The sequence below is a fragment of the Myotis nattereri genome (genome assembly GCF_964212035.1).
Source record: "Myotis nattereri genome assembly, chromosome: 2".
NCBI lineage: Eukaryota > Metazoa > Chordata > Mammalia > Chiroptera > Vespertilionidae > Myotis > Myotis nattereri.
Window position 1 is genome coordinate 199,233,519 of NC_138076.1, and position 26,518 is coordinate 199,260,036.

Here is a 26,518-nt window from a genome sequence, read left to right on the forward strand (position 1 = left end):
CCACAAGTTTTCATATCCATTGCTGGTAAAGAAACTTTATTTTATTTAACTGTGTGTTGGCAACTTTCTGTTAACCACGTCATCATCCCTTTGTGACAACTAAACAAGGGATAAGAGGGAAAAGTGCCTCGAAATTCAAACTTGTACATCTGGGTACATGGTGGTATTACCAGCTGATAAAGAAAAGAGCATGGACTGAGATGGCATTAATAATTCTGAGATGTGAAATTAATGATGCTGTGAAATATCATATTACATTTGGGAGTAAGTCTAAGGAGTCATGTAACTTTGGGGATCATCAGCAGTACAAGTGGGAGTCTTGGCTCCTCCACTCATAAGCTGTGTGACATTGAGTAAATTACTCAACTATCCTAAGCATCCATTTTCTGAATAGCAATGTGAGAGACAAAAAGGATATTTACCTCTGAGTGTTGTCATGGGTAATCAATGAAATAATGAGAGTTTAGCAGAGTACATGGCGCAGAGAAGCACTCAATAAATCTCAGTTTTTAACTTATTTTATCATAAGTGGGAACTGAAATCATAAATGAGGCTAAAGAGGGTAATTATATAGTACGAGAAGAGAAATGGCCTTAGGGTGAACCAACACTATCAATAAATAAGCAAAATAAGTACCCAGCAGGCCAAGAAAAGGAATGATCAAGATGAGAAGGGGAGGAAAGAGTTTCAAAGAGGGTATGATGAGCCATGAGGAAAAGCTGCAGAGAGGTATAATGAGATGAGGAAGGAGAAGTGTTTTCAGGACCTGGCAAATTAATCACTGGGACTTAACTGGGAAGAGCCCAGGAGCTAGGCTGTGCTGGATTTAGGTGGGAGTTAGAGATGGGGAAGTAGCAAGTGTACTCTAAACTATTCTTTTCAGTTCATTCATATGGGAAGAGGAAGAGAAAGGGGAAGATGTTAGAAGGTATATGGTAAAGGTATGGAAGGGGTGAGAAATGAGGACTCAGTCTTGAAGAAGGTCAGAGATATAAAGGAATAAGAACCTGAGAATGTAATGGAGATTGGGGTGGGGTGGAGGGCTTTTTGCTTGTCTTTCTTGGAAATATAATGCAAGAGGCATAGTTGGCGCTAAGTTTGGGGTTAGTAATCTTTCTGTAAAAACAGTTGTGAGGGTCCAGAAGCTGCCTGGCTTGGACTTGGTGATAGCTGGATCCTTTTATGGGACCAGGTAAAGGCCCTTATGTGGATAAGGACAGCCATCCACGTGGCATGCCACTCCCTAGATACAAACACACAAACCTATCATTTATGTAAACCTGTGCGACAGCCCTGGCGTACCAGGCTCAGGTACTAAAACTTGCCTAGAAAGCTGCAATAACGTGGCTTCTCTTCATATTCTGGATGTATTTTATACTCTCAGACTCCCTGATGTGACTTTTGTGATAACAGACAGCTGATATTGTCGAGTACCTCCCTCTATTCCTGCTCCTTGTTCTAGCCTTTGCTGCTCTGTCCTGCTGCTACCCAAGACTTGGACTAACAGTAGCCCTGAAAATAAACCAGAACAATCAGTGCTAGCAGCCAGTGTGCCCCTGAATCCAAATGCAGGTCTATCCAGTAGTGCGAGGATCAGATCTCATATAGGCTTTGAGACCTAAGCTTAGACATCACTGTGCTATTTCAACAGTGGCTCTTAAAAGACTGATTGAACATAAAAGGGGAGGCAAATCCACTGACCATGGGTCCCCAGAAAGAAGTCTATCCAGCACCATCTAAGTGTTAGTGCAGTGCAACTTTGCTGGGAGAGACGTGTCTGCAAAAAGGATAGGACTATTAGTGATAAGAACATCACCTAATAACCATATGGGACTTTCAAGACCCCAAAGCATTTTCGCATACATCATCTCACTTGTGAGGGGTTTCAGGTGACCTTGGGGAAAATGTCCTTTGTGAAGTCCGAGACCTTGGTTAGTCCACGTAATGATATCCTTTCTGAGGGAATTGAAAGGATTAGTACACTGTGACTATTGTTGACAAGCAAGGTGTGATAAGGTCTCCGTATTGGGTCTGTGCAGCAAGGGAGGGAGACAAGTAACATTTACAAATCTGCTTCTTGAAGCCCCTTTGTTTAGAATCAGACTCTGTCATGGATACAATTTCTATGAAAGAACAGGGAGGAAACCTAAACCCTCTGAGGTATGCGAATTGTGTTTGGGTGTTGCTATGGACTTATAATTGCAGAAAGAAGTAACCTCTCTGTTCTTCCCCACCATGAACTGAGCCTCACTTGGGGTGCCTACAGGGTTCAGACAATTGAAAACTTCCAGGCCTGGCCAGTGTGGTTCAGTGGTTGAGTGTCAATCTATGAACAGGAGGTCATGGTTTGATTCCAGGTCAGAAATCATGGTTGTGGGGTCGATCCCCTGTAGGGGGCGTGCAGGAGGCAGCCAATCAATGATTCTCATTATAGATGTTTCTATCTCTCTCTCCCTCTCCCTTCTTCTCTCTGAAATCAATAAAAACATATTTTAAACAAATACAAAATGAAAACTCCCAGCTTTAGGCACAGGGCAGGAACAGTAAAGAGGTAGTACCTGGATATTACTTGGCACTACATTTTGGGGGAATAAAGGGAAAGTAAAGTGCTTTGGACTGGGCACTGTCTCTTAATACCCCATGATTTCTATTTTAGAAATAAAGGAAACAAATGAAGGCCTATCTCAGAGAGTACCTGAGCCTTTCCTTATTTTTTCAAGTCTTATATCACGGAGTAAACTGAAAGGAAGCAATGAACAACAAACAATGCATAGATAAGAAATGTTCTCAAAAGACATGGCGGTCAACTCTAGCAGCACAGGATCGTCAGGTAGTGAACAAAACAGACACTGGCCAGACTAACCTGGCCTCTAGTCATCAGGGAAGCGGGACCCTCTTCGATCAAAGGTTCTGGGCTCACCACAAGTTAAAGGAGTGAAGCTTCCCAAACAAACATGTTCTATAAATCATGGTAGAAAAAAAATGACATCAACAACAGCAACTCCAAAACAATCTCTTTATGGCTTTGCAAGCTCGGTGAGCAGACTGCTAGCCAAGCACTGGTCTTTTCAGCTTCACCTGTGCACACAGACTAACTGCGGTCCATCGCATCACCTGAGAACTGGCAGTTATCTGTCAAGTGAGATCTATGGGGATGTGGATGAAAAGACACATACACATGGCTCTTGGGCTTAAACGATTTTATTGAAGGATTTTACTGTACTTTCCCCTGAAGCTTTTGGTAAAGGGATACCTTTAAAAGGACATGTGTTTTGTTTTGTTGTTGTTTTTACCATCATCAACTGAGCCTCAATCGACTTGGGGTGCCTTTTAATTTTTATTTCTAAAGTCCTTATTGAGATAATGTCGACCTGAACGCCCTTTGATAAATATCACTACTTGTTTTGATTCATTTCCTTGGTGCAAAGCTCTTCTGTGAAACAAGGGCTCAGACTGAAGATGAACTGGACTTTTTGCAACTGAATAAGTTGCTCCCCATCATTCCCATTTCTCAAGCTTCACCGGTGATGTGAACTATATTTAGAAAATGACACAGGGTCTCATTTTCCCTCTGACAGTACATGTTTTCTGATATTCATGTAGCTTTTCAGGGGCTGTACAGCACAATGCTTTGCTCTTAAAACAGAAACTTTAAATGCTACTATCAATCAGGAAAATTGTTGGCAAGTTTTTAGTCTCAACTAAAAAAAATCTCCTCACCCTTGAATCTTCAGAAGTAATGAATGCTCCGAATGTCAATTCTATTTATTTGATATTTAAAAACCGTGTCCTTTCTCAGAGCCTCCAGGCATGTGCATAATAACATCACCCACTGAAGCACTTCAAACAGATAAATCTGCCATAAAGCCAATGTTAACAGGTTACAGATGAATAACTTATGTCCTGACTGGGGAGGGCAGTACGAAAGATATTTACATGGTGGCCTAAAATTAGTAAAGGAGTAACAAAAATGAGAACCCCCACCCCATTCCTTCCATCCATCCATCCATCCACTTAATCTGCTTATCTGTTCATTCATTTATTCATCCACTCATCCCATTCATTCAACAAATACTTATAGTATGTCTACTATACTGTAGTGCTGTCCTGGATGCATCAGTGAACAAAACATATACAGGTGCCAGTCCTTGTGGAGCTTACATTCTAGTGGGGGAGACAGATAATAATTAACATGCATCATAAATAAGGAAATTACATCCAAAGGTGATAAGTGGGTCAAGAATCCAGCAGGAGGATTGGAGGTGCTGGAGTGTGTGTGTGTGGAAGCAGGAAGGTGCACTATTCATAGGGTGCTTAGGAGAAGCTTCATCCAGAAGGCAAGATTTGAACAAAGATGTGAAGATGGTAAATCGGCTCTGTTGGCAACTAAGGGGAGAAAATTCCTAGTGGAGGAACCATGTAGAGCAAAGGACCTCGGGATGGAGTGAGCCTGGTGTAAGTTCAAGGAATAACAAGGACATCAATGTGGTTGGAGCAGCTTGTGCAGGCAGAGAGGAGTGGGCATCAGGTCAGACAGGTAATCAGGGGGGTAAAATAAGGTAAAGCTCTGAAAACCTTGTAAAGACTTTGACTTTGAGGGAAATGGGAATCAATGCAAGAATTTGAGTAGAGGTGTGACATGATCTGGCTTATGTTTTAGTAAAATCACTCCAGCTGCTGTGTTGAGAATAGTTCACAGGGAGGTAAGGGTAGGAACAGGAAGGCCGGTGCAGAGACTGTGGAAGTAATCCTGGAGAAAGAGGACACGGCTTGCACCAGGTGTGAGAGCAGAGGTGGTGAGGAGTGGTCAGATTTAGGATGCTTTCTTGAGACATGAAATAAAATGTTCCTGTTCTTGCCTGGCTGGCGTGGTTCAGTGGTTGAGTGTTGACCTATGAACCAGGAGGTTACAGTTCAATTCCTGGTCAGGACACATGCCTGGATTTTGGGCTCGATCCCCAGTAGGGGGAATGCAGAAGGCAGCCAATCAATGGTTATCTCTCATCATTGATGTTTCTCTCTCCCTTCCTCTCTGAAATCATTAAAAATATATTTTAAAAAATTAAATAGTATGTTCCTGTTCTCTAACACAAAGTGGGAATCGTGAGCTGACAGCTGCAGCTGTGTGGCATGGATTTCAGCTCAAACTGAACTGCACTCAACTGTTCTGTGCAGGAATATTTGGATGACTGGCGGGATTGGGCATGCATGGGTCTGTATTCAGTGAGGAATCCTGGGCCACAGGAGAATCTTCTTCTGCTCAAAGAAGGTGATCAAGGCATATGTATTTGATTCAAGGGACAATAGACAAGGGTGAGAAGGGAAGGATTGTGAACGGATTTCAGGACCTGGTGCTTTGACTGGCCCTTGGCCCAGCTCCCAGGAGCCATGCCCATAGAAGAAAAAGCTTTAGTAAAAGAGCCATATAATGAAGCATTTCTGGGACATTGGGAACAAAGGAGTCAGCAGAATTGGCACCAGCAACTTCATCAGCGAGCAGAGATGGTGCCATATTGCAGACATGGGTACTCTTGACATTGAGCACCTGCAGTTGGCGGTGGTGCACACATTGGCAGGCTTCAGTGACAATGGCAGAACATTCACTTGGCACTGGCTAAGCTGCCTTTGATGGGAAGATACTGGGCACTGCAGCCAGTAGCAAGTAGCACAGGCATCAGTGCCCTTGCTCTGAAGCAGCCTTTGGTGATCCTTAGTAACAGACTTGGTTCCCTCAGTGGGTGTTAGCAGCACTGAGAACACGTTGGGTAAGTTCTGGTAACATTTTTTCAAGCTTTGGTGACAGGAGCCATCAACCACATAAACTAAAGCAAGAGAGGCAGAAAAGGGCAGATGTCACTCGGTCAGCGAATGGTCTTATTAATAGCACATGTGTGACTTGGGACACCCAGGAAATCATTAGAAGGCATTTCCATAAGATCTGGAATACACAGATAAGTGTAACCCCATTTTGAAGCTCTGCTAGAATTCCACAGAACCCCTTTTATATCTATAGTAAGGGAATGATCCACGAACTATTTCACCAACATGGGGGATGGGGGCGGGGAGAGGAGAGAACAGCAGTCACAATAAACAATAGGTTGGTCTTTAGGTAAATGTTTCTAGCCTCATATTTTGGTAGTGTTTTTTTTTTTTGTTTGTTTGTTTGTTTCTGTTTTTTTTTTTCAGTTCAGATTTTTTAATTACCTCAGACATCAAAGTGACAAAGCATTTTTATTTATTTATTTAATCTTCACTTGAGGAAATTTTTTCCATTGATTTTTTTTTTTAGAGAGAATGGAAGGGAGGGGAAGAGACAGAGAGGGAAAAACATTGATGTGAGAGAGACATATCAACTCGTTACCTTACTGCATGTGTCCTGACCAGGGCTCGGGATCAAGCCTGCATGTACTGAGGTACATGCCCTTGACCGGAATTGAACCAGAGACCTTTCAGTCTGCAGGCCGACGTTCCAATTACTGAGACAAACAGGCTAGGGCAAAGTGACTAAGCATTTTTATCTCTACTTATGTGAATCCCCAGTAGAGAGTCAGCTCTAACAATCATTTTGGTAGTTATTACTAATTTAATTCAACACGTATTTTTAAGCACAAATGATATATGCAACATCATCCTCTTGTATTGTAAAAATGTAAAAGGGTCTAAGGTTCCTTCCTTCCAGAAATATGTAATTTCCTTGAGTATCATTTGAAATACATACACATATAAGAAAGTTATTAAGTGCCAATGTTTTTATAAGTCCTACAAAAGAAAAGAAACTGAGTGGGTTGGAGAAATTTGAGAAAAGTTTCTTTTACAGTTTTTCTTGGGGTTAATATATTGGGAAGTAAGTGAATGCCTGTGAGTGTGTGTGTGTTGTTTATATGTGAAAGGGAGCATACATGAGAGACAGATGGAGAGAGAGAAGGAGAGAGAAAGGAGAGAGAGAGAGAGAGAGAGAGAGAGAGAGAGAGAGAGAGAGAGAAACAGAGAATGAATGAATAGGCATCCACTTCTTACTATCTCTAGATCTGTAGGAACATGGGCAGTACCTTTTGTCTGAAGTGACTTCCTAAGTGCCCTGTTTGGCTAAAAATACGTATTAATTCTTTGAGATTCAGTTCCAGCATCATCTACCTATTTAGAAAACCTTCCCTGACCCCCATGCTCTTCCTCCTTTTGTAGCTTTATTTTTCACAGTAGTTTAGTTTTTAACATTATCTGTCTCTGTCTAAAATATAGGTAGAACTCCTTGATTCAGGGACCAAGTCTTATCCATTTTTGCATCCCCATCTCTGAACCTAGCACAGGGCCAAAGTGAATGGACTGACTGAATGGATGAATGAACCAGAGATTCACCGGTGAACATCTGGCATGTGGGTGCTGCAGACATTACGCGTCTGGAGTTGCGCTAGCTCTTTCTCCTGGATCCAATCCTACCAGGGGTGCTAAGGTCTCGGGATGTAAGGTCAGATGTTATTCTATGTCTATATCAGTAGCACTTAGAAAAGTGTTCTGTTGAAAGCGAACACCAGAAATACTAATACAGGAGAATGTAATTGAGTCCCAGAGGCGAGAGGCAGGGAAATCAATCTTCTCTACACTTACGGTAATAATCTCTTGTACACTGTAGATTTGTACAATCCCTTGTACAAAATGTCACATTTGAAAACATCTATACTTCTTAGTATTAGAAAATTGTAAATACAACCCCTTGTCATCAAGCAATGGACATTAAGTAGAGACGGAGTTGAGGGTTAAAACTAATGATACATTGAAGAAAAAGCTTTAACCAGTTGGAATTCTATGATTTACAAATCATAACTTAAAAATCATTTAAAGTGTATCTAGTTAGCACTTATACTGTCATGAATTCATTAACTCAGCTCCTTATTTAGCCTGTCCCATTGAAGCTGACTACAGGTATCTGCTTGGACTTGAATTTGACTCATTATAGCTTGAAGGGCAAAGTGACGGATGAAATTCGTAGCTGGATTGATGGCTGAAATCTGTAGCTGTATTTTAGAGGATGGGTATTACAAAGGAGAAAAAAGTAGCTTTGTCCATATGCTTGGAGCATCTTGCGCTACCATAAAACTCCCCACAACAAAGGTGTTTTGAAGGTGCATAAGCATGGCTTTTGACTTACCTGCCTCCTCCTCTAAACAAAAGAAACCCTTCTCTAAACAAAAGAAACCTTCCTTTCCATTTAACTTGCCAAGCTTATATTTTTACCTCTATTACTTCTCTGTTATGCTTTGCGTTGTATTAAAATCACTGGAATATTGGTCCAACTTTCTTTGCTAGACTGTAATCTCTTTGAAGGCAGATACTATGTACTTTCACCCCTTTTCTCCTTTCACTATGTCTGAGACATAAGTAGATGCTCAATGCATTTGTAAACAAACTGAACAGAGACTTCTCACTTGAGTGCTTTCTATAGAAAATCAGAAATATAGCCAAATTAGATTCAACTGTTAAATTAGAACCCAATTCAACTGTTTTGCAAAGGGAGGGAACAATGGCTCATTCAAAATGGTGGAGATGTTTTATTGCTCTTGTGTAAGTCTACATATTCTGCTTTTCTATGAAAACACAATGCCTTTAGGAATTTAATGGAACTGCGTGGCCAAGATCTGACCCCTCAGCTTCTCAGTTCACTTCCATTGCATTCTCTCCCACATACATTTATTGAGCCCTGTGCTTTAAGTACTGTCTTCATTTCCATTCTTCTCCCACTTTCCACTTTGGGTTGGGAGTTAATTAGGTTTCCTCCAAGAGATACAGACAGGAAGCCTCTCAGCATTATACTTATCCATTTAATCTCTTACATATGAAGACCCTAGTTATGATTTCATACAACTTCTCTTCTAATGTCTGGTGGGATATTTATAATCCCAAGTATTTTAAAAAATAATTTAGTGGCTGATGATCAGATTTTAAAATTTTGCCTCTTTTTAAATCTGGAAAAGAAATACTCTGTGAGTAATCCACTCATAGAGAATGGAAAGCTCACTGGGCAATGCGGTCATGGGTACTTTTATATCACAGGCTTTTATATTAGTCACTGAGTCTCTTTTTGTTATTTTTTGGGCCAGGCAAGAGAAATGTCAAAAATTCATTGAGTTGCCTGGCCAGTGTTGCTCAGTGGTTTAACCTGGACCTAGGCACCAGGAAGTCATGGTTCAATTCCCAGACAGAGCACATGCCCAGGTTGTAGGCTCAATTCCCAGTTTGGGGTGTGCAGGAGTCAGTCAATAAATAATTCTCTCTCATCACTGATGTTTCTATCTCTCTCCCTCTCCCTTCCTCTCTGAAATCAATAAAAATATATTTTAAAAATTCATTGAGCTTTGTTAATTTAGTGAGCATTTATTGAACAAAAGCAAATGGTTATTAACTAATATTAATTTAGTCCTAAGTGCCAGGCACTTCATATGCATTATAAATTTATAGTTTACAATAATCTAATGTGGTAAATTCCACTATTATTTCCATTTTACATATGAGGAAACAGAATTAGAGAATTCCAATGACTTGTCCACAGTAACACCGGTAGTAGCTGGCTAACCTAGGATTAATTAAATTAGACTAAAAGCTCATAAGAATTCATTTTTTGAGCCCCTGCAAATTCCTTAAAGGTGCCTGAAGTGGATTATTCAGCTCACTCATCTCAATATCTCCTTACTATCCTTCTCAGGTTTTCAAGTATAGTGTTTAGACACACAGAGAGGTGGCTGAGAATCTCAGTTAATCTGCCTGGGTGTGAATCCTAGTGTCTTCATCTACAACAGCATTCATCCATCCTCGATACTTTGTCTATTCCCTTGCTTCCTATTTCTCCATAGCACTTATCATTACCTGACATTACATATTTTTACTTCTTTTTGTCTGCATTCCCCCACAGGGATCTGCTGCCTGAGGACAGTGACTGTGTATATCTTGCTTTTTAACAATGAATCCTCAGCATCTAGAACAGTGCCTGTCATGCAGTAGGTATTTCATAAAATATCTATTGAGTGAATGAGTAAAAGAAGATGCATTTTGCTTATTGTTTATGCCCGAAGTAGTAATTTTCATATATAAATATATTTAATTCTCACCTGACGATAATTTCCCCCCATTTATTTTTAGAGAGAGTGGAAGGGAAAGGGAGAGACAGAGAGAAACACATATGAGAGAGACACATGGATTGGTTGCATCCCGCATGCCCTCAGTCCTGGGAGCCTGCAACTGAGGCATGTGCCCTTGACCGGAATTGAACCTGGGACCCTTCAGTCTGCAGGCTGATGCTCTATCCATTGAGCAAAACTGGCTAGGGCCCAAAATAATACTTTTTAGATATACTTAACGGACTGAAGGAACTTCACTTTTTTCTTGGTTCACCTTCAGTCTTCTGTAAAATTTTTATTTAAGGCACACTACAATAGCACATACAATGTGCTGAGCTCTGTTTTAAGTCCTTTACATCTATTGACTTATTCATTCTTACAACAACCTATGGGGTGGGTAAAATCAAGCTCAAGGAGTCTGGTCATGTTCCTAACCATTACACCATGCTGCTTCCTGGCTAAATTCCATAAAAAATGGCATCTCCATGGACTTTAATTCTCAAAAGATGTGTCTTCATTCTCTCCTATAGAATGCCCTTCCATCTTCCCCATTTCTCCTTCCTCTCTACCCAGAATAAATAAGAAAATAAACCTTGGCCAGTGTGGCTCATTTAGTTGGAGTGTTGGGCCATACACCAAAAAGTCACAGGTTTGATTCCTGGTACATATCCAGGCTGTGGGTTTGATTCCCCAATAAGGAGTATATGGGAGACAACTGACTGATGTTTCTCTCACATTGATGTTTCTCTCTCTCTGCCTCCACCTTCTTCTCTCTCTAAAATCAACGAAAACATATCCTTTGGTGAGGATTTAAAAAGAAAAGAAAGTTGTTTTATTTCATTCCATTATGCCTTTCCTTCTTTGGAACAGCAATGACTACTGTTAGTGAAGTTTTTTTCAGGTTACCTTCAAGGATAAACAAATGGTTTCATCCCTACTGGTCACTGGATAATAGACATGGTCTATATCTATCTTTATTCTTTCTCAGGTTTGTCTCCTTCCTGCTTCTCTAGGCCTTTGGGATCCCTGCACAGCCCTTCCCTTCCAGCCTTGAGAAGGGAGTTTAGTGGTCTATGGAGGTTGCAAAAGCTGCCTTTAAAGCCTGAAACTTAAAAAGGAAACCCAATTTTATAAGCAATTCCCTTTTTTGCATTTAGTCATTTGGTCCTTTTCTGCCCGTGTACAGTTTTTCTCACAAAAGCATAAGCAGCCTCAGAGTCTTGTATCTCCAATATAGCACAGTATCTACCTAGGAGGCAACTGTCGTGAGCACAGACACCTGGGATTTAGTCCCAGCTCTGTCACTAAGGAACAATCTGCCTGGGGGCAAGTCATGCAATCTGACCAGGACTTGGTTTCCTCACCTGTGAAAGACTCAGGTAAGAGGCTGAGCAAGTATTTCAAGGTCCTTTCCAGCTCTAAATTGTGATGTTCTTAAATTACATAAAGAAGAGAAAGTGCTCCTTTCTTTACTATTCCTACTGATCGCAGTGTCACTCCAAAGGAGCCACTGTTCTTTACCAAATGAGCTTCTCAAAGTTGAAGGATGATAGCTGTTGGGGTTGGCAATAGGTCAGAACCTAGTTACTGGCAGGATTTCTCCCCTACTTCCCTGTAAATATTCAGGGGAGATAATGAGTAAATCCAGTATTTCACCTCTTTGTCTTCATAATAAACAAATAATAATAATACAAGATAAATTTATTTAAAGTAAAACACTAACAACCGTCCCTCTTTCATTTAGGAAGAATGCAACAGTCATCTTGCTTTCAGAAACTGCATAAAACCTTGGACCAGAGCATTGGTAAGTACAAGGGGCTGCGTCACTCTCACACCTAGTAGTTCTTTGGAGTTACTGATCTGAAGAAAGACAGCAGCTGAGGCACAGAAAGGAGAAAGTGTTTCTGGCACAGAATGGCTAAATTCTCAGGAATTCTGTTACCTCTTCCTGGGAAGGGAGACTATATGTCTTGGCTTACTTTGCAGTTTAGTGAGGATCATATAACAGTCCTAGTGAATCAAATGTGGTCTAAAGTAAGTGATGCACTTCCAAGCCTGGCAATACAACATCCTGTGTTCTCAGCTCCTCTTTATCCTGCCCTTATGGCAACCCTCAGAGAACTATCAGATGGGAGAGCCGCATTAATGAAGAAGCCTGGATCCCTGAGTCACTGTTTGGAGAAGAGCTTTCTGACCCCCCACTGGACTTAATGTGAGTGAGAACAAAATTTAAGTGTTAAGACACTGAAATTTTGTAGTTGTTTGTCATAGCATCTAGAGTTCAGTACCTGACTATAGAGTGTGCCAGGCTAAGGAGGAATGATAAGAAAGATCTGAATAACTTGTTGTCACTTCAGAATTTATATACTCCAAATTACTTAAGTTTTTCACCTTAAGGTCAGTTATTCTTTTGCCTTCCCTATTCTAATGGCACCAACGTTTCTCCTGAAAAATAAGTCATCTTTTACAGTGATCTAAGGGAGGATATGAACTTGTCCCAGAACCATGAGACACTTACAGAACAGAATGGAGCTTGAGAGGACTCTAGGAACACTGCAGCCTCTCCCACCAAAAACTACTAGTAGACCTAAAGGAAGTAGAACATCCTATGCCTTCAGTTAGACTGTAGGTCCAATCATGTATGAACTTTAGGTTAGATTCCCCATGCTAATGGTGCACATAAGTGTGTGAGATTTTTGTTTGTGAGTATATCTTTAACTAGATGTCCACAGCGTAGTAGGTCTACATTGGGTGGCAGGAAATTGAAGATACCAGGTGTTGAAAAGAAAGAAATGCAAGTAGAAGCAATGAGGGTAGATGGAGAGTGAATGATAGCATGGGAGAATGCAAAGTTACCCTGTCAGAAACTACCCTGAGAGCATCTGTGCCTGTAGCCAACATTTTGTCATTGCCCTTTTGAGAAATAGCAGAAGAAATAGGAATAATTTTCTATCATTTTTCTAAGTGACAGGGAGATAAGACTGAACTTTCCTTTCTAGACTCTTAAAGAAATTACGCTGGTTGTACTCCTATCCCCTAAAGCTTGCACGCTTTCATTTCTGGAGATATTATCTTGCCCTGTGACACAGCTATTGCCAAATCTGGTCCCCAATACTTTGCTTTACTAATAAAGTGTTTGAAAATAAAGCTGATATTTTTTTGAGGGCAGGGTTTGTATTCTCCAGCTTACCAGTTCCCACCAGTCCATGTTGTCATGCCTTTATTAATGTTCAAGTTTTCATTCCCTGCCAATACATCTCTATATCTTTGCTCACTAACTTTTTTTTTTGTCAACTGTTGTCTTTATCTATTTGCTTTGATCAGACCTAAAGTTAAATAGTCCCTTTTACTGTCTCACTTTATTAGCTTTTTAAAATGTGTTTTCTTTGCTAACATCCTTAAAGTCTTATCCAATATACTTTAACTGATTTACTTCCCTAATATAGATGTAAATACTCTATTTTTAGCAATGAGTCACCAACAAAGAATAAACATGCTTTTAAAATTTGTAGTGTTTTATGGGATTACTTATTTGTGTGAATTACTTAGACTAGTGGTGTTCAGAGCATTAAGACTTTTTGTGCAATTGACAAATCTCTAATATGTCTAATTTCTGTATAATTGTATTTTATCAAGTTACATTATATAGGGTGTCCCAAAACATGTATACACACTTTGAAGCTGAGAGCTCAATTGATGTTTCTTTCTTTTCAGATTTAACCCAGTGGAGTTAATAATTATCCAAAGTGTGTATAGTTCTTATTGGGATACCCTGCATATCACTCTACAGATCAGATGCATGTACCTCTTTTCTGAGTGATGTAAAATGTGGCTTCTAAATCATCTAAATGCAAATACCATAGCCCCACGAAGATGATCCATGGAAATAAAAGATGTTTTTGTTGTTGCTGTTGTTAATGGGCTATTCCATTTTAACCACAAATATTGACATGGAAAGTAGATTGTATAGTGGTAAATCTCTGAGTTGTCCCCAATGACCCTATCTACTGGGATTCACATCCCTGTGAAAACACCTCCTATTGGTTGGGGGCTGGGTCTAGTGACTTGATTCTAATAAATAGAATACAACAAAGGATGGGATGTTCTCATCACAGGGAAAAAATGGCCTTCCTTTTTTCTTTCTTCTTTTTAATTGTATCTACATGAGAAGATGGGTGTTAGCTGAACCTACTGCAGCAATCATTTCACAACCTATGTAAATGAAACCCTCATGCTGTACACCTTAAACTTATATAGTGATGTATAAGTATTATTTTTCAATAAAACTGGAAAAATTAATAAAAGAAAGGATGGGGCATTGTAAAAGCCTGGACTTCCATCTTGCTGGCACTTTCTTATCCTCTCACATGCTCCTGCTGTTGAAGCCAGATGCCTGCTGTGAGATGCTTTATGAGGGCCCACGTGACAATGAACTAAGGAAGGCCTTCAGCTAACAGCTTCTGAAATACTGAGGCCTCAGTCCAAAGGCGCCCAAGGAATAGAATCCTGCCTACATCCACATGTGACCTAGTAAGTGGTTCCTTCCTAGTTGAGTCTTGAGATGACTGTAGCTCTGTTAGAGACCCAGAGCTTGAGAACCCAGCTAAGTTGCACCTGGTGTCTTGACCCACAGACACTCTGAGATAACAAATGTAGTTGTCACATACCACTAAGATTTGGGGGTGCTTTGGAACCGTGGACACCTCTTCATGGGCAGATGAGCCAGTTCAAGTTCCCTCTCTCTCAGAGAAGTGGTCCCCTGCTGGGGGCCGATGCCAGGGCCCCTCGCCTGCAGACAGCACCCGGCGTGGTCTGGGGAGAGTTTGCCCAGGACATTGACAGGTGAGCTGGGTCTAGAACCCAGGTCTGCATCTAAGAAATAAGGGAAGTGGATCCTTCCCACAGGGGCTGGGGATACACCCACCCCTCAGGGGCTGCCTCTGGTGAAGGAGCAGGGGTGCCTACAGACCCACTATGCACCCCTGCGCCTTTGTCTTGCCATGCCCAAAGCTGCTCCCCTCCTCTGGATGGCAAACCAAGCTCAGAATCTGCCCCCACCTGCCAGCTGTTCCCTCCCCACTGGCTGCTGGGCGGGGCTAGGTGGGCTCTGCTATAAGGGCAGGCAGGCCTCAGCCAGCTGTGCTCCTCAGCACCAGCTGTGGCCTTGGCTGAGAGAGAGGCGCCACCCTGGGGTATGGCTAGTGTGGTCTTCAGACTGGTCTCATCTCTGTTGCCTTACAGCTGTGTGGTCCAGGATCCCGGGGAGCCTGGCTCCATGCCCAGGAGCACCACATGTGACAGTGTGGGGTGGGTGTCCTCAGGAGGGTCTGGGTAAACTGGTGAGGACAGATGATTCATGGAAAACGGGAAGTGCAGCTTTCAGGGTGGCTGAGGGAGGGAGGCTGGTGCACGTGCTGGTGGGGCCGGCATGGAGAGCAGCCTCCATGAGAGTGGGCACAGCGCCTCCATCTATCATGTGACATTTAAAAGTGCTCTGTCCCTGGGCTCCACAAGGTAGGGGTCACCTGTCTGGGAGATTGACATGAGTGTTGCCTGCCCCTGAGGCGCCGTCTTCCCGGCAGGGTTAGTGGGGAGGATGAGAACCACGCACCCTTGTGCAATGAGAAATCATGAAGATGGAGCCAAGAAAAGGCCTGTCTGCCGACAGACCGACCCCCTGCCCACTAGCTGGAGTCCAGCACAGCCCCCAGAACCATGTGGACAGTTGGCTTTGTCCACTCCAGTAACATGGATCTTTTACATTGCAGAGATTTTATACATAAATATATTTTGTCTGTAATGAGCCATTCTCAATGAATGTTATTCTCATTGCAACATGGGGGGAAAAAGATTTGAGGGTAATTTGTTATATAGCTTTAGACAGCTAACACAGAGTTTTGTTTTTCTATTGGAATAACTGATAATTCCTTTATTATTTTTTTTAACCAATCTCAAACTGAGGATGGGAATGGGGATAATTTAATACAATCAGAGATATTCAGTGCCATTCAGTGAAAAAAATAATTAGAACAATGTAGCCCAGCCTGACCAGCATGACTCAGTGGTTGAGCATTGACCTATGAACCAGGAGGTCACGGTTAGATTCCCAGTTAGGGCATGTGCCCAGGTTGTGGGCTTGTTCCCTAGTGTGGGCTGTGCAGGAGGCAGCTGATCAATGATTCTCTCTAATCATTGATGTTTCTATCCCTCACTCCTTCACCCTTCCTCAATAAAAATATATTAAAGAACAAAGAACTATGTAGCCCAACATAAGTTGGTTAAATTGAACTGAACTTAGAAATAAAGGCAGCTAAAATGCAGGTGTTCATTATGCAATAAAGTAGAAGTAGAGTAGCAATGAACAAAACAATGAATACAAGAAACTGTACAATGATCAAGAATCCCGTGGTAACAACATTCAGTAGCCATCAGATATTTTTGAGTTTAAGCAACATTTCACTGAGGAGAATGAACAGGCAAGGAGAGGGGACATCAGAGAGGCAGGAAGATAATCAGGTATCGGGGAAGCCAAAAGAAGACAATTCAGAGTATCAGAATCTACCAAAGCCAGAGTCAGGTGAAGGTGAAAAGGGCTTATGAATGTCTGCTCTGCTGGTCACTGGTGACCTTAGTGCTGGTTGTGTGCTGAGGCAGAAAAGGAACTAGTAGACCAAGTAGATGGAAAGATGAGTGGAAACAAGGGAAAGGAGGAGAGCAAGGAGACAAGTACTTGCTAACAAGTATTCAGATAACTACTAAATAATTCCAAAAGATATTATGAAAAGGAAATATTGAAAAGTGAAGTGAGCATGTGATCTCAAAGTTGCTAGTATGCTGAAATACCTTCTCAGTTCAGGATGAAAAATCTTAAGAGAACATATGGGCCTTGACATGAAGTCTTACAAACCTTTAAAATAAATATCCTTTGAATTCCTGATTTCCAGTTGTTATATTGTCAAAGGACAAAAGAGATTATGGCCTTTCAAAAGGATTTTAGAGGATTATCCAAAGACCTGGCCACAGAGAATTCTTCTCTGGTAAAAGACAAATTATACATTGCAAATAAGTAAGCAGATAATTTCTCTGTGTCAAAGGAGCAGAAAAAGCCCATTATGCTTACAGTTTCTAAGAGAGTAACAAATAGGTCATCTTCTCATGGAACTTTTGGTATGTTTCATTTCTTAAAAGTGAGAAGGGTGAAATTTGATCTTCAAAAGTTCAGGGAAACTTGTAGACCTAAAGACTGAGTTGGGGTTGGTGAAGGAAGTGGATGCTGGGTGAACAATGACATTAAGCTTTGCTACGAAAGGTTAAGCATTGCAAAAGACAGAGGGAAAGAATGGGTGGAGGGGGAATTAATGTGATTACTGTTCTAAAGATGTCTGTGCTTAGAATCTACCGAATGTATTCTCTGTGCTCAATGTATCAAGTGTACTTGAGAACATGTGGTGGTGAACATTTCAATACAAAAAGGGCATATTCCAGAAAAACCATTCTTACCAAGGGAATAGGCTTTTGTCTTTGAAACTTGAAACATCAAACACAAATAAAGCATGAAGAACATGGCTTGAAGTGTGCTAACAGGTCAAGACCGCACGTAGAAAACCATCTTTTCTCTGTTTAGGAACAATTTCACTTGTTAATTAAAGGATCTCAGGTAGCAATCACGGAATATGTTTCCTGACAGATGAAGAACACAAATATTCTGAAGACCCAAATTACATAAATACAACGAAGAGACATTTTGTCCATTTTCTGGCAGTGCAAAGTTAGAGTGAATGCAAATGAATGTGCTGGCAGTAAAATTACACTATTAACCATCTGAAGATTGGGCTCATTACCTAAGAAAGCAAAGCATCAATTTGTAGCATTATAACTTTCTGTTTGTGCTGCTGAACACATGTTTGGATGTTTTTATATATTCTCTGTTCATTTGGGTGCATAGTAAGCACTTTACATCAGCCTCTTGATAGAAGTTTAATTTTGTATTGTTTCTATGACATTGTTTTTGTCTAATGGGAATGATATTCTGTCTTAAAAGTAAACACTTCATTTATTCTCCAAATAATTCTGAGTTCAAGTGGTTTTGTTTCTCATTATTAAATGGCATGGAAAAGCTTAAAGATATATTTTAAAGCTGAGGTACTCTTTGATTTAAAAAATTATATTTGAATAACATGTGAGGAAACTATTCATTCATTCAATCACTAATTCTTCCATTCTTTGAAAAAATATTTTTATTGATTTCAGAGAGGAAGAGAGAGAGAAACATCAACGATGAGAGAATCATTATGGGCTGCCTCCTGCACGTCCCTTACTGGGGATCAAGACCACGATCCCAGCATGTGCCCTGACCAGGAATTGAATCGTGACCTCCTGGTTCATATGTTGACTGATCCACACCAGCTGGCTATTCTTTTATTATTTTAATGTGTAAGCACAGTAGAAAATTCAAGGATGGATGTGACATTGTTCCTGCCCTAAGGATGTTTGTAATAATATTATCAGTACCTTCAGAGAGAACAAGCATAGAATTATCAAATCTCAGAGGAAAAAGAGAGCAATATATTCCTTTATTCCACAAATATTCTGGCCACCTACTATGTGCCAGGCACTGTTCTAGGGAATGCATACACAGAACGGAATAAGATAGCCATGGTCCCTGATCTTGGGAACCTGCATCCTCAGGGAGAAGTGGAAAATAAGAAAGAAAAATGAACTAATAATATAACTTGGGGTAGCCATAAGTACTATGAAGAAAAAACTAAAGTAGGACAATACAAAGGGCAGTGTAAATGAGCGAGGAGTATGACTTTGAGATCATGAAGGCCTCTGAGAGGAGGTGACAGCTGAGTAGAGATTCAATTATGTATGGAAGCAAGTGAATAAAGATCTGAAGAAAAGGCTTTCCAGGCAGAATCCAATATGGAAAGACCTTGAGGCAAAAATGAGCTTGGCAAGTTTTTGAACAAAAATAAATCATATGATGAGAGTGCAGAGAAGGGGAGGGTGAGGGTTGAGGTCATAGATGTGAGAAGGGGCCAGATTCTATTGACTTTTGTAGGCCATTGGAGATTTTTTTTAAAAATATGTTTTTATTGACTTTAGAGAGAGGAAGGGAGATGGAAAGAGAGAGAGAAGCATTGATGAAAGACTGAAACATGGATTAGCTGCCTCCTGCACATCCTCACTGGGATCAAGCCTGCAACTTGGGCATGTGCCTTGACTGTGAATCCAACCAGTGATCTCTTGGTGCATGGGACGATGCTCAACCAACTGAACCACACCAGCCAGCACCGGTCATTTGAGATTTTAAGCAGGTCATGGCATGTGGCATGATATAATATACATTTTAGAAGGGTTGTTCTTGCTGCTGTGTGTAAATTTAATTGTAGAGTGGTAAGAAAGGTACCTAGGACATAGATTAGGCATATATGAATTGCCCAGGCTAGAGAAAACCAAGGAGAAATGGACTCAACTAGTCTAACCTAGAGATGACAGATTAGAATATAATGTAGTCCAGTCAGAGACAGTTGGTTTGAACTAGGGTGATAATTACCAAGGTGGAGAGAAGCAGCTCCACTTTAGAGAAAATTTCACAAAGGAAGTGATATGGAACAATGTGAGCTGAACTTCAAATGATGGGCAGCACTATGACAAGGGGAGAGTCATTCATTGATTTACTGAGTGCCTACCAGGGGCTGGGCACTGGTCTAGGTGTTGTGGGCATAGCAGTGCAGAAGCTCTTGTTGACAATAAGAAGAAAACTTGCCAAGTAATATTTTAAGTAAAGATTCAAAAGTAGTGAGGTGAACAATACACTTAAAGAATTAGTTCTAAGGATGCTTTATTTTTTTCCTTTTAGTGGAGAAAATTGTATGATTAACCTTCTTTGTATGCTTGACTCTCCTTGAATTTGCAAAAGTGTTAAGTTTCTATCAGTAGCAACTCAGTTTATTGTCAGTTGGCAAATATCATCAGATCCCTTCCTTAGAAACAATGGTTAATATATATCTATCTTTCCCATCCTGCTACCCTGCCTCAAATTTCCCCATTCTACGTGCCCCCCCCCCAATTTTTTCCCAGCTGGATGACTCAACTTCAATTTCCCCTCCTTCTAGTTCCCATCGTGTACTCCTCTAGAATGGGCTGACCTAGAGCATTCTAGTCATGTCTGTTCCCCAGAGCTTACAGAATAAATTCCAAATTCCTTAGCCTGCACTAACTAACCCAACTACTTTTTCTGCTTTATCTCTGACTCCACTCTCCTATTGTTTTAATCACACTGGATTTTTTCTTCCTTTTTAAAAAATATTTTTCTAATTGTGATGAAAAGAAATAACCCAACTTGGTTCAAATAACAAAGACATAACAAAATTAACCACCTTAACCATTTTTTTAAAGTGTATAGTTTAGGGGCATTAAGTACATTCACATTGCTGTGCAAATCCCATCGGATTCTAAATCATACAGATTCATCCCCTAACACTCTGGCAGTTTGTTGCCTGGACATACCTGGGTTCCTCTGGCTCCTGAAATGCTGTTTCCTTTCATTACCAATTAATATACTATCTATCTTGAAGACCAATTCTCAGATTCTACCTCTTGCTTTAGGCTCCTATGAAACCTTATCTGGACACAGAAGGTCAACTCTGTTGCTAGGTAACACACTAACAAAATGCATCTGGACTGGGAAGATTTATACATGAACTATACGTACCTGATGGGGATGCGATGCTTTGGACTTTGCCAAGTGATAACTCTTGCAATTAGGCAGGTCCCTTGTCCCTGGAGGCTAAGCCTCTAGAGCTGTTATAGGAGATACTGCCTCTTATGGGGCATGAGGCCTCTAATCCAGGAACATCCCTGTATCCATCCAATATTGATCTTATCTTCTTGTACTCGAGGGGCCTAGGCGGATGTTTGTACTGATATAAGGACTCCCACGATGAGAAACTCTGATGCTGCTCTGTTAGCCAGTGGTGTTTCCTGTATCTAATGACCTGCTTTGGGGAGTTGCATCAATCTGTGGAAATGTCCTAATTACTGACACCCCTTGCACATCTGGACTTAAACCACTGGGACTGTACTTAGAGTGAGGGCAATAAAGCATGGCTTACCTTGGGGAGGAGCTGGATTGCCTGTAGAATTCTCTGTCTGTGCCCAGAATTAAGGATCCCAATTTCCAATAAATCCTGATCTTCCATAACATTGCTTCCCTGAAACAAAACCAGAAATGTTGTAAGTTAAATCAGGCATTTTTATTATGGGTAAATAATGATTTCTTTAACAAAGAGACAAATAACCAACATATGATCTGAATTTTATAGATAAAACATAGTCATGTTTCTATGAGGGTGGGATTAGAGGGAGTCACTCATGTTGAAAGTTCTGGGAAAACTTCCTTCCCCTCACCAATACTCTCATGATTTACTATTTCTGGTTGGATTATCTGAACTGGGGATTCATTCCTGTGACTTAAAACTTTGTCCCCCTAAAAATGTAAATACTTCTAGGGAACAGTGGCATTTAGAACCATCCATGACTTATACCTTGATGTGAATGAATCAGTTTTGTTTTTCCCCCAGGAAAACAGATTTTGTGAGGAGGGCTGATGGAAAAATTGCATAGACGAGGTTAAAAGTGAGAGTTAATATTAAAATAGTGACTGCCAGACACCTGGTCAAGATGTGGGGCTAGAACAATGAGTAAGACGCAGGTCCCTACCCACAATTGTCATTATTCCTTCTAGTGCAGTGATGGAAACAGACTGTTCAAAGGCAGTCAGAGTGATGTAAATCTGCTATAATGGTGACATGGTCTTGGGAGCCCAGAGGGGACCAAGGGTATGTTTTCAGAGGAAATGATGTCTAATGGCTAAAAAGAAGAATGACTAATGTTCTGTGGCTAAAAAGAATAGTGTCCTTGGAAGCACTGAGTTCTGGGGTAAGTTGAAGAGAGGAGCAAAAGGTAAGACTGCAAAGGCAAGCAGAGGCCAGACATACAGACATTGCATGGCATGTTGCGGAATTCAGACTTCATCCTGCCCATAATGGGGATCCCTGGGCAAATGTTTAAGGAGTTACATGATGTGATCCCAAACTTAGAAAGATCAATTTGGTTTTTGTGGCTGGGTCTCTGTTTCCTTACCTATAAAATGACGAAGTTGAGCTCCACGGCCTTCAAGGACAGATCTAGTCCTGAAGTTCTTTGATTTCAATGATGTTTTAAATCTCTAATTAGTATACGCACATTTGTTTTTTGGGGTTTGTAAGCTAAATTGAGGAATATATAGGAGAGTTCAAGAATTCAGATCGCTACATTTCTGGACAAATCAAACTCTGTCCTCTTAATGTGTAATATAAAAACTTTTATGAATAGAAGTTACAGAATGCCCATTTATGGAGAGCAATGGGTATTGATGAAATTGAAAGCAAAAGAGGATGAATTGGAAAGGGAAACCCTGGGGCCTAGAGCCCAGGAGGAGGCCACTTTAGTTGTTCTAGAGATTGGGATTAGACTGTGGGACATAGAAAGAAAGAAGGGGATTTGAAAACTATCAAGAAGTTTGACTTGGCAAGTGAATGCATGGAATGATGGAGAAATGCAGAATACACACTAGTTCTAGGCTTGGGCAAGAGGGGTGATTCATGATGCCTTTCCTTGATAATAAAGGAGAAGGGGCCAGTCCAGTGTGCGCAAAGTGAGACTAATGTCTTTCCCTGGACAGGGACAGCATAGATTGATGTAAACAATTTCATATTGGACTACATTATAAATGGAGAAATGACTGATCTTAGAAAGATGAAAGCCATTAGAATGGTGCCATAGCTAGGGATTTAAAACGGGCACTCAATGGACAAAAACATTCTACCTACTCCTAGTACCATCCCTATGCTCGAGCTGCTCTGGTGCTCTTGGATGAGGCATAACGATGCAGGTCTGATAATGAAAAGCCTAATGAAAAACAAATAAAGCCAATCTTGGCAATGTGCCATAGGAAACATTGCTCTCAAGAAATTACTCAGTGCACACAATAGAGGATGGCTAAGAATATAAATGACTTCATTTTGAAAAAGTGTTATTATTTTCAGAAATGGACTAGTGTGTCACAAGCGGGATGCATGATACCATTCACATTTGACTTTTACTCTTCGAGGGGTTTTCCAAAAGGAGTTTCCCAGCTCTTAACAAACAAACAAACAAACAAACAAACACACACACACACAAAATTGGCCTTCTATGTATTAGACCATTACTAGGTTTTCCGTGGACTAAATTACCAGCCTACAACTTCAGCTCAGAAAATATAGAACCTAGTTTCTTTATACAAACACAAAACACACCAGGATTCCTTAGCCTGAATTAGCTACTATCTATATGTAATCCTGAAAACTTGATTTCAGTATTTGAATACTGAAATGCTTTGAAGAATTGAAACTTCAAAGACCACCTTTCTTCCTCTAACCTACCAATATACCATCTTCCCTATTTTCTTTTTTTGTTGTTGTTAATCCTCATCTGAGGATATTTTTCTATTGACTTTTAGAGAGAGTGATAGGGAGGGGCAGAGACAGAGAGAGAGAAAGATCAACATAAAAGAGACACATCATTTGGTTGCCTCCCACATGTGCCCTGAGGATTGAGCCTGCAACCACAAGGTACATGCCCTTGACTGGGAATCTACTGGAGACCCTTTAGTCCATGAGCCAACACTCTATCCACTGAGCCAAACCGGCTAGGGTTCATCTTCCTATTTTCAGTAAGGAAAGAAACTTTAGGGAGAATTGAAAGGAAGTTAGACTTCTCCTTGGGTCAAATTTCCTAGCAGCCAGGATAATGACCAAGCATTTTTGAAAAATGAGTGAAAATTATGGGGAGCACAGTGCAAATGATAAAAATGTGTCCAGAGGGAAATGGTACTAATTGTAGAAATGTGAAGAGAAAGGTTCACGGTCCCCAGTGACGCATGCAGTTAGAAATTTTCTGTTTTCTCTCTTATTGTAATACACAGGAGTACAAAAACATCTCGGTGCATCATCTAGCCAGTCTTTTTTTCAAAACAGCACCAGGCTTGGCATCTAAAGATGTGGGTTTGAGTCTTGTCTGGGTAAACTTGGCTAAGTCATATATTATTTCCAGGTCTCTGGTCCTTACTCATTAAAATGAAGCACTTTAACAAATATCCATTCAGTTCTAAAGTGCTATGATTTCAGTCAAGTCCAACTTTTGCTTAGTATTATCCTATCTAATAATAAACAAACATGGTAATTGACCATACCTTTGCTACGCCTCCCATTGGCTAATCAGCTCGATATGCAAATTAACCGCCAACAAAGATGGCAGCAAATTTGCATACTGTAGGCAGGGCGGGACAGCGCCATCCCGCCTGCCCTGCCGCCATCCGGGCCTGCTATCTGCGACCCGGGGCAGCGGGCATCCGTGGGTGTCCCGACCTGGGGTGGCCGGGCGGTGCAGCAGCGATTGGCCAGCCTGCCTGGCCTCCATCCGGGCGTCCCGTGTGTGACCCGACCTGGGGCGGTGCCCCAACCCCCGGATCGGCCCTGCCGTGTGCGTGACCCAGGGCAGTGCCCAACCCCCGGGTCAGCCCTGCTGTGTGCGTGACCCGGGGCAGTGCCCCAACCCACGATCGGCCCTGCTGTGTGTGTGACCTGGGGAGGTGGGGCAGGCATGGAGGGATCGGGCCTGCCATCTGCCACCCAGGGAGCGGGCCTAAGCCAGCAGGTGGTTATCTCCCGAGGGGTCCCAGACTGTGAGAGGGCACAAGTGGGGCTGAGGGATACCCCCCTCCCCCCTCCCCTGCCATTGCACAAATTTTTGTGCACCGGGCCTCTAGTCTATATATATAAAAGCCTAAGTGATCGGACGACCAGCCAGTAGTTATGACATACACTGACCACCAGGGGGCAGATGCTCAATGCAGGAGCTGCCCCCTGGTGGTCAGTGTGCTCCCACAGCGGGAGCGCTGCTCAGCTGACCAATGGGTGCCAGACATCGGGGTCGGGCTCACTGCTGACTGGTAAGCACAGCTGTGGCTGCCTAAGCCTCTTCTGTGGACACTCCCCCTGCACGCCCCTCCCCCATCTAGACCAGGACCGGGATTGGGACTGGCATCTAGACTCACTGGGTGAGAGCCCGTGGCTGCTTCTCCAGCGCTGAATGAGGAGAGAGGCTGCCATGACGAGCAGCGGCTGTGTGGTCATGGGTGCGCTGGTATTGCCCTAGGACAGGTGCGCCAAGACAGCAGAGGAGTGGCAGCGAACCTACTGAGTGGCAGCAGTGGCAGGCGCAGCATGGCCAGGATGAGTGGGAGCAGCATGGTGCCCAGCCTGGGCTCAGGCTCCTCCCCTGCCACCTGCCACTTTGCACACTACTTTGTGCTGTGTGGGATCGACACGGACAGCGTGGAGCCCGAGGAGCTGGTGGGTAAGGCTGGGCTGTAGCAGCGTGAAGGTCCACTGATTCCTGCAGGTCAGGCCAAGGGACCCCAGTGGTGCATGAATCCATGCACCGGGCCTCTAGTTATATATAAGTATAGATTGTATAATTTGAAATTACATTTTATTATTTCAGAATTTATAACTTACACTTACCTTTAAGAAGTAATTATAGAAAAGTGCAAAAATGCATGTGTGGTTTTTTTTGGACAAATTCATCTCAGTACCAGGAACTTATAAAATTTCTTATGAAAAGAAATGCTAGCATACCTTATTTTTGTAATGTCATGGATTCTTACAGAATTTCAGAGGAAAATGAAATGTTTCAAGTCTTACAACTAACTATTTCATTTATTCTTGGGTAATAGTCACACCATCAAGGACAATAAATGTTTCCATTTTTCCTAGGAAACTGGAATTTATTCTTACATTACCACTTGCCTTCACTAAATGTTAGAAAACCTCAGATTAACTCATATTTTTCCTCAATAAAAGCTAAACAAAACTGGTTTTTTCCCTCCTCCATCCATTTTTCACATGGCTGCCAGAACAATGGTTTTTGGAGTAGAGCTCCGATGTGTCCATCTTCTACTCCACTGCACTCTCTACCTCATCTTCCCAGTACACGTGCTGGCTCTACTTCCTCATCTCCCATTTGCTCCTTAAGCCACTATAATAAGCACTTACCCCCATTAACTCCATAGAATTTCTCTGCCCAATGTTAAGAATGACCTCTCAATTGCCATGTCTAGTTGATTCTTTTCCACTCTGATTTCAGGGATTCATTGGCTATATGTGGTTGCTGGCAACTATATTGGAAATGCATATATAGGACATTTCCATCATCACAGCAAGTTCTATCCAGCTGTGCCTCTCTACAGTTGAAGACATTGAAACTGGCTGAATCCCACAGATGGAGCAAAGGTGGTAATATTACAGGGAATCAGACAG

The 26,518-nt window shown here is 41.6% G+C and overlaps 1 protein-coding gene across 9 annotated transcripts in view; it reads right to left on the minus strand.

Annotated features, from left to right (window-relative positions):
- ANKS1B (ankyrin repeat and sterile alpha motif domain containing 1B) overlaps positions 1 to 26,518 on the minus strand; it is an 812,878-nt gene that overhangs the window by 260,112 nt on the left and 526,248 nt on the right. For all 9 annotated transcript variants that reach the window (XM_081080965.1, XM_081080961.1, XM_081080962.1 and 6 more), the window contains one exon: positions 21,230 to 21,328. In XM_081080965.1, coding sequence (XP_080937091.1) covers positions 21,230 to 21,328 — 99 coding nt within the window. The remainder of the gene's footprint in view (positions 1 to 21,229; positions 21,329 to 26,518) is intronic.